Source organism: Nanorana parkeri, unplaced genomic scaffold (genome assembly GCF_000935625.1).
Source record: "Nanorana parkeri isolate BGI_ZX_2015 unplaced genomic scaffold, ASM93562v1 scaffold2282, whole genome shotgun sequence".
In the NCBI taxonomy this organism is placed as follows: Eukaryota; Metazoa; Chordata; class Amphibia; order Anura; family Dicroglossidae; genus Nanorana; species Nanorana parkeri.
In genome coordinates, this window is record NW_017308550.1 from 1 (window position 1) to 8,359 (window position 8,359).

At 39.6% G+C, this 8,359-nt stretch overlaps 1 protein-coding gene across 1 annotated transcript in view; it reads left to right on the forward strand.

The window, feature by feature from the left end:
• Positions 1-1,042: 1,042 nt before the first annotated feature.
• Positions 1,043-8,359, forward strand: part of WDR17 (WD repeat domain 17) — a gene marked incomplete at its 5' end in the record, with an annotated part of 30,175 nt that continues 22,858 nt past the window's right edge. The window contains 6 exons of the mRNA XM_018573224.1: positions 1,043-1,125; positions 1,767-1,853; positions 2,491-2,655; positions 4,117-4,319; positions 4,907-5,056; positions 8,176-8,306. Coding sequence (XP_018428726.1) covers positions 1,043-1,125; positions 1,767-1,853; positions 2,491-2,655; positions 4,117-4,319; positions 4,907-5,056; positions 8,176-8,306 — 819 coding nt within the window. The remainder of the gene's footprint in view (positions 1,126-1,766; positions 1,854-2,490; positions 2,656-4,116; positions 4,320-4,906; positions 5,057-8,175; positions 8,307-8,359) is intronic.

Here is an 8,359-nt window from a genome sequence, read left to right on the forward strand (position 1 = left end):
TGTGCTAGGGGTTCCGACCTCACTCATTCAATACAGAGTGCAACCGTGAACCCTCTGGTTAGACCCCTCAGAGCCATCCACAGAGTCACTCCGCAGCTGAGATCCACACACACAAGCCTGCTGGACATTACAGCACTACATAGTACAAGTAATTGCAATAGATTAAACCTATGGCTTTGCAGTCAGTAAACTCATGCTTGCTGCTGATTGGAGAGCTCTAGCTCTAACTCTGCAGAGAAACCCTTAATTCCCTACAGAGTGCAAGGGTCCATGTCTACAGTATGCTGTCAGGGTTCCTTACCCTTCCTTGTCCTGTTGAGCTGCAACCTGTCTTCTGTTGCAGTGTGTCTAACACTGTTCTTTCTTCCTTGGCACCCAAGAGTGATGATGCAAACACCAGCTCACTATTTAACCATCAGCTTGTCCATTTAGTCTCCGCCCTTGTATGTGATCAGAGCTACCAAGTGCTCTGCTGTTGTTCCTGTTCTCTGTGTATGACCCTGGCTCTGGCTGACTGCTCTCCTAGTTCCTGACTCTGGCTATTGTTTCCGTTCACTCTGCTCTCAGTATTCCCTGATCTGGTTCAACATACTACCTGCTTTGGCATCTGTCCTCTGGCTTGGCACTGACGATGTCCTGGAATTTCTCCATTCTTTTTTGCCATCTTGTTCTTTGTTAATTTCCACAAACACCTTTTATTTTTTAACCTGCACTTTAAGTTTCTGACTGGTTTCTTGGTTCCCTGACACATGCTGGCAGTGGACAGGCTTTTCTACTCATGCTGTGGTTGCTTTATAATAAAAACAAACTCTAACACTTTAAACATCTTTTGTTTTGATGCACCTGGAAAGTATGTAGCTGAGTTAAAGTAAAGGTTCAGTTGGGCTCTGCAACTTGCTTTAACCATATGTTCAAGTGTATGGCCAGACCGGACAGAGAGCCAGCAACTCAACAGGCTAAGTATCTTATTTTGCTACTATATGATCAGCTTTAGCATATTTGAATTCCACTGTGTGTTATTAATTGTGTTTCAATTTTATAGCATGGAAAAAATGGCATTTTCTGCATCTCTTGGAGCCATAAAGATTCTAAGCGCATTGCCACATGCAGTGGAGATGGATTCTGGTGAGTGGGGGAAATCACTGATCTTGGCTAAGGAGTTTAAGTGAAAACATCTATCAAATAGAATGTATTGTGTCATAGTTACCAATTTGCTCCAAACCTTTAATGGATATTGGTGATTACTTTGAGAGTTTTTTCTTTGGATAAATAGGACCCACGTTGTTTATTACAGTGAAAGCATACCTGAAACTAAACTCTCTTTTTCTAGTTTTGGATAAGGTAGGGAAGGGTTAGAGTCCTTATCAGGTTTCTTATTGCTGCAGATGTACCCGCAGGGCACATTTACCCTCTATGCCCATTGTCACCAAGACAGAAAATGAGGGGAAGTCAAAAATTCTACAATTGTCACCAAAACAGAAATAGGCAGGAAATCTTTCAGTGGCAACACTTGTTAGAATGAAAACTGCCTAAGAAGGGATATTAGATTGGAGAGAATTCCTAATGTGTCTCCATAGTGGGAACACAAAAAAAAACTGACAGGGGTTCTGACACTCACTTCCTCTCCCCAAAACACAATAAAAAGGTTTTGACGTTAGAAATGCTTTAACTGAAACTCTGATATATTTGATGTACTCATTTAATTGGGCTTGTTATTTGGTTTATGCATTAAAAAAATGAACTGTTTGTTTTAAAAATTGTTTCAGCATTATTCGCACAATTGATGGGAAAGTTTTGCACAAGTATAAACACCCTGCGGCTGTATTTGGATGTGACTGGAGCCAAAACAACAAGTGAGTCAGAGATTCTTAAACTGTGAGATGGGTCTCGTCTATGAGACCGGCTGTGTAAACTAGTTAAGCATTTCATTGCAGGAATTGTTTTTATTAACTTAGGTATTCAAATTGTTGTTTTAGAACCTATTTTTGCTATAGATCCAACATATATAACAATTTCTAGCTACAAATTGTATTAGTTTTTGCTATGGTTGATGTTAGATCAAGCCTGATAGTCATTTGTGATAAGTAGAAATGGGCTTGATGTTCGAGTCGAAAGTGAGTACGACTGGAACATCGGCAGTTTGTGTGTTCGGCGAAGACACGAACTGTCAGGGCGTACGGCACCCTGGAGAAAATTGAAGAGAAGATTCCAATCCACAACACTGCCATCAACTACTAGCTGGCCTAATAACTGTTAAGAAGATCTGGCTTCAGCCTAAGTGTAGCAGTCACTTTGAATTTAGTAACCTAGTAAAAGTTCAGTGGAGGACAGTGTAGGTAGGTCGGTACACATCAATATAGCTGTCCTGCTCTCCTATACCCAAGGTTATGGTATTTACACTTAAATCTGAGACTGCCTATAGATCATAAACAATGTCAAATACTCTTAATATATACCTATTGTTATGTTTACTTTATTTCTGTGTTACAGAGATATGATTGCAACTGGATGTGAGGATAAAAATGTAAGAGTGTATTATTTAGCCACCAGCTCTGATCAGCCTCTGAAGGTTTTTACTGGACATACAGCAAAGGTTTTCCATGTTCGCTGGTCTCCCCTTCGAGAAGGAATCCTCTGCAGTGGTTCAGATGATGGGTAGGTCATGGTGTCCTATGTTAAACATCTGTAATGAAAAAAGTAGATTAGGCAAATGCTAGGCACAGCTTGAATTTCAACTGATTCCTACTAGATGACCCAAAATTGAAGCTGTGAGTGGTCCTATATGCACCACCTGAAAAAAAAAGTAAATTTAAAAATTGACAGAGCCAAGTAAGAAATTGTTGTCAGGACGGTGACTGCATTCAGTCAGATGTAGTCATTGTTCTGGCATTCAGACAGATGCGGTCGTTGTCGCTGTCTATATACAATAACGGGCACTGAAGATTCTTCTGTTTACCGTGCTTGGTTCAGAAGGGGTGGAGTGGAATATGATGTCACAATGAGGTCAGACGGAGTAGAGTGGGATGTGATGTCACATTGAGATCAGAAGGGGTGGAGTGGGATGTGATGTCACAATGAGGTCAGAAGGAGTAGAGTGGGATGTGATGTCACATTGAGATCAGAAGGGGTGGAGTGGGATGTGATGTCGCAATGAGGTCAGAAAGAGTGGAGTGAGATGTGATGTCACAAAGAGATCAGAAGGGGTGGAGTGGGATATGATGCCGCAATGAGGTCAGAAGGGGTGGAGTGGAATGTGATGTCCCATTGAGATCAGAAGGGGTGGAGTGGGATGTGATGTCGCAATGAGGTCAGAAGGGGTGGAGTGGGATGTGATGTCACATTGAGATCAGAAGAGGTGGATTGGGATGTGATGTCGCAATGAGATCAGAAGGGGTGGAGTGGGATATGATGCCGCAATGAGGTCAGAAGGGGTGGAGTGGGATGTGATGTCACATTGAGATCAGAAGGGGTGGAGTGGGATATGATGCCGCAATGAGGTCAGAAGGGGTGGAGTGGAATGTGATGTCCCATTGAGATCAGAAGGGGTGGAGTGGGATATGATGCCGCAATGAGGTCAGAAGGGGTGGAGTGGAATGTGATGTCCCATTGAGATCAGAAGGGGTGGAGTGGGATGTGATGTCGCAATGAGGTCAGAAGGGGTGGAGTGGGATGTGATGTCACAATGAGGTCAGAAGGGGTGGAGTGGGATATGATGCCGCAATGAGGTCATAAGGAGTAGAGTGGGATGTGATGTCACATTGAGATCAGAAGGGGTGAAGAGGGGTGCTCTGATTGGTTCTTGGGTTTTTCACTGGTGTGTTTATATTTGTTTTGTATTATACACATGTTATCACATTGCCTAATGAAGGGACCTTGTTTGGTCCCGAAACAACGCTTTTGTCCTGTGATTTCATGATCAACCAATGTCAATAAAGGTGTTTTGATGATAAAGCTTTTGGTGTGCTGGTCACTTACTCTCTATGCAATGTTTAGGACAATTACACCAAATGTGATATACTTACCTCAAAACTCTGGCTTTTCCATAACTGTGGGTTGAAGGAATACGTCGTTTTAAAAGCACTCTTTGTGTTAATGAGACTGTACTATTGTTTTTAGAACTGTGAGGATCTGGGACTATACACAAGATGCTTGTATAAATGTTCTGAGTGGCCACACAGCTCCAGTCCGAGGATTGATGTGGAATACAGAGATCCCATATCTTTTAATATCTGGCAGCTGGGATTACACTATTCGAGTGTGGGATACAAGGGACGGGACGTGTCTGGATACTGTATATGACCATGGGGCAGATGTCTATGGTATGTTGATTTTTATACTATACTATTTGGAAATTTTTAGCTTTAGGTATACAGCTGATTTTGTTCTGTCTTAGCACTGATTTATTGAAACAGTAAGATGTAACATTCATCACACATTTGGTATACTTACTTGGGTATGCACATTTAGTGGTATATTGGTTGGTTATAACCAATAACTGATGATTATGGAAGGGCAAATGTGAGGTGAAAGTTATGTCTACCACCTTAAATCGTGTGTTCCCACCTCAGATGAGACTAGTGTCTACAAAATGTCAGATACCAATCCAGCTTGCTCACTGTATGTCTTTTGGGCTGCTTTACTAAAGGAGTTGAGAATCTTCACTCAATTTTAGTGTGAATATTCACTTCACTTATCTAATCCTGTGAAAATCATCGGCACATGATTGGGTATTCAAAGTCAACATGTTGGCAAAAGGAGCCAGAGCCTTGGTAGATCTGAATGAAGATCAAAATGAATTTCTTTTTCACTTGTTTGGATAACTGAAGTGAATATTCCCATAATTCTCAACTTTAGCACATCAGCCTCATTGTGTGTGTGCCTTAACCAGTGATACATTGCCTTGTAGGTTTAACCTGCCATCCTAATCGACCATTTACTATGGCATCCTGCTCCCGGGACTCTACTGTTCGCCTCTGGTCTCTAACACCATTGATTTCACCCTTACAAATAAATATCTTGGCAGACCGCCCTTGGGAAGAAATTATTGGTAATACTGGTATGTTCCCGAATTTTTATTATGACTAGATATTACATTGCATGTGAAAATGACAAGTGGCTAACAGTTAAACCAAAACACACACAGATGAAGCCTATAACATGAATTGTATGTTGTTATATGTAATACTATTTTTAAAAGATTTCTAATGTACTGTACACAGTATATAAAATGTTTTATTTTATCTATTTATGACTAAACTTTAAAAATTAGTAGTAAAAAATAAAGCAGTAAGAAAAAAAAGTATTTATATAATAATAATTATTATTATTTATTTATTAATGTTTAATAGTCAGACCCTTAAACAACATTACATACAGACTGTAAGCAGTGTGAGCTTTAGGTTGATAAAACAATTACATGATCCCTCAAAAAGGTGTTTATTCAATAAAGCATTGCAAAATGCAGTTACTTATAGCATCCAGTGGCAAATCATATTCTGACTAATATGACTAAAATTACATTGATATTTCATTGTTTGCTATCGGGTAATGCACTGTGCACATCCTCAATGCTCTCTTCAGCACCTAATTGAATTGGCTCATCCAACTGCATGATATGCCTTATACGACCAACTGCTATGCTTACCATTGTACAATCTCTCTGTGGCAGTACTTACCTAACTTTGAGTGCTGTAAGCGCGAGGCACTGTAAATAGTAATGAGGTTGGGTAAGTGTCATAGTAGCACCTGTAGTCAAACACCTTTTTGGAGTTATGACCTCTGCCATCTATAGTTTCACCTTCACTCCTGCTTTGGCATGGCTGCAGTGCTTATATTTGCACAAATAACAAGGAGAAACTGGATTAATGATTTGCAGCCTACTTCAGTGTATAAAGTGTGAGCAGATAAGAAAAGTGTCATATTATATATCGACTGTATATCCAGTTGTCTGTCTACTCATCTATCTATCTATCTATCTATCTATCTATCTATCTATCTATCTATCTATCTATCTATCTATCTATCTATTTATCTATGTTTTTATCTATCTTTCTCAAATCATTAATATACATTAAAACTTTGTGATTTCTCACACAGGCAGGCTAGATAATAAAGTATATATTATCTATCCAGTACTGTATATAAAGTAGGAATACACATAATGGTCTCAAATACATATATAAAATATATCTGTTCATCAACAACACTTTATGTGCATTAGTGATATTTATTTTTTTATAATTGTGTTTAATTTATCTACTACTAAACAGAAAAATGCACCACACACCAAGTCTTCATTCAGAAAGTGAAAATGTAAAACATTTGCTCTCTCTGATGAGATGGTGGAAGCCCAGCAAGATTCCAGTTTATGGCCCGAGGCAATTTGAACATCACCAGCAGATAAATAGCCGCCTACATTTTTGCCATAATGACATGTTTGAAGGAAATAGATGTAAAACCCTCGGTATATGCTGTAGAGTTGTAGAAAAGGTTGGCTTACTCTGTCAACAAGGAGTAAAGTGACTGGCACCCCAAGCAATGACCTTTTAAACTTCATCCATGACTCTGGGCCACCTGTTTCTAGGTAAAAGTGTCTCTGCATCACGGGATGAGAAAGATGGTAATGTATTAAATAGACAATCCAATGAGAACATCAGAGAACCTACTGAGCAAACACAGCTGTCTGATCCGAACAGGCTACCAAACCCTGACCTCTCACTTCAGCATTCTCAGATGGCTGAGCAAGTTGTGGCTACAAAATTGCTGCCGGGATGAATTGTGCACTGTCATGACAAGGAGTAATAGCTCTGTAGGCTAAAGTGACCAATGGAGGGAAAAAAGTGGGAAGGTTTAGTTATACCAACCATGACCATAAAGTACTATGGGGCAGGGTTTTAGTTCTTTTCATTATATATTCTTTTCAGATTGCCCCAAATTGTCCCTTTAAAACATCACAGGAAGTAACACGAACCAGCTTTAAAAAAAGCTTATGTTCTCTTAGTCACTGAAAAAAAGCTGTTAAACTCAGGTTGATTCAAATTTTAAAGTCAGTATAAAACATGCAAAGCCAAAGTGTGAAGTCTAAGCTATAAAAAGCATTAGAAGTGAGAAGTTTCAGAAAACTCGGAGAACTGTGATAATTAGCCTAAAGTTTGGTGTGAAATAGCCTTATAAATAGGCCCTTAGCTTTTCATAGGTACATCCGTTTTGTTTGGGTAATCAGAGGTTGTTGGTTTCAGCAAATCCAAATGCATCTTGGTGGCAATAAGGCACAAACTGATCTTGCCAAAACCTGTGTGCTGTCAGCAGTAGACTATGGCTTTCCTCTTACTAGAGTCAGCTGTTTTTTGATATTGCAGATCTATAAACACATCTTGAAAATTGGGCAGCATGTTCTGCAATTTTGTTCAAAGTTCCAGTTTGACATATATTGCCTCTTTTGCGCTTCTTTCATAGCAGCTGTCTGCACTGTCCAAAATGTGCACCTCACTGTCCTTATGCACCCACTGGATCAATAAGACTTCTACACCTTTCCTATACCTTTCCTTAGGGTGTAAGTTCTAAACCTTTCCTTAGGGTGTAGAACTTGCCCTCCTATGTTAGGTCATCCTTGTTGAGAGTCTGTTTTGTCTCCACAATGTACAGATCTTTACATTCCTCACTGCACTGCACTGCATATATCATATTACTTGGCTTTGGGTTGGGTGTTGGGTCATTTGGATGTACAAGCTTCTGTCTTAGTGTATTGGACATGAAAGACAAAGGGATATAATGTTACAATTGCTTCTGAGTTTTTCTAACACTGCAGACACACATGGGATGACTATATTACTCTGTGTGATCTCCTTCTCTCCTCTGCCCCATGGTCCTTTGTTTTAGCTTGACCTTGAGGATGTTTTAACAAAAGCCCAGTCAGGGTATCCACAAACTTTCAAATCACTTCTAAGATGTCTGTGTTCTTTGTCTTTAGACTCCATGTTTGTTGTTACCATCTCAGCCCAGTGTTGCAGAAGTCTTATTGATCGAGTCGGTGGGTTCGGAAACTGCATAAGAAAATATATGAATAAAGATCTACTTCGTCACATTTTGATTAAATGTGGACTTGTGTTGGTCTCTCTTTTTTTTTTTTTTACTGTCAATAATATATTTTTTTGTGTCACTTCTTTTCCCCTGTAGACCGTGCCATGGAACCTGGTGCTCCACCGTTACTGTGCGGAAAAGTGTCCCGTGATATCAAACAAGAAGTAGACAAACTGACTGGAAATCTCAGAGGGAAAAAATTGAGATGGTTTTCAGAATGTCTCTCTGTAAGAAAATGATACAGGATTATACAATAATGTCACAGCAGTATTGTTAATGT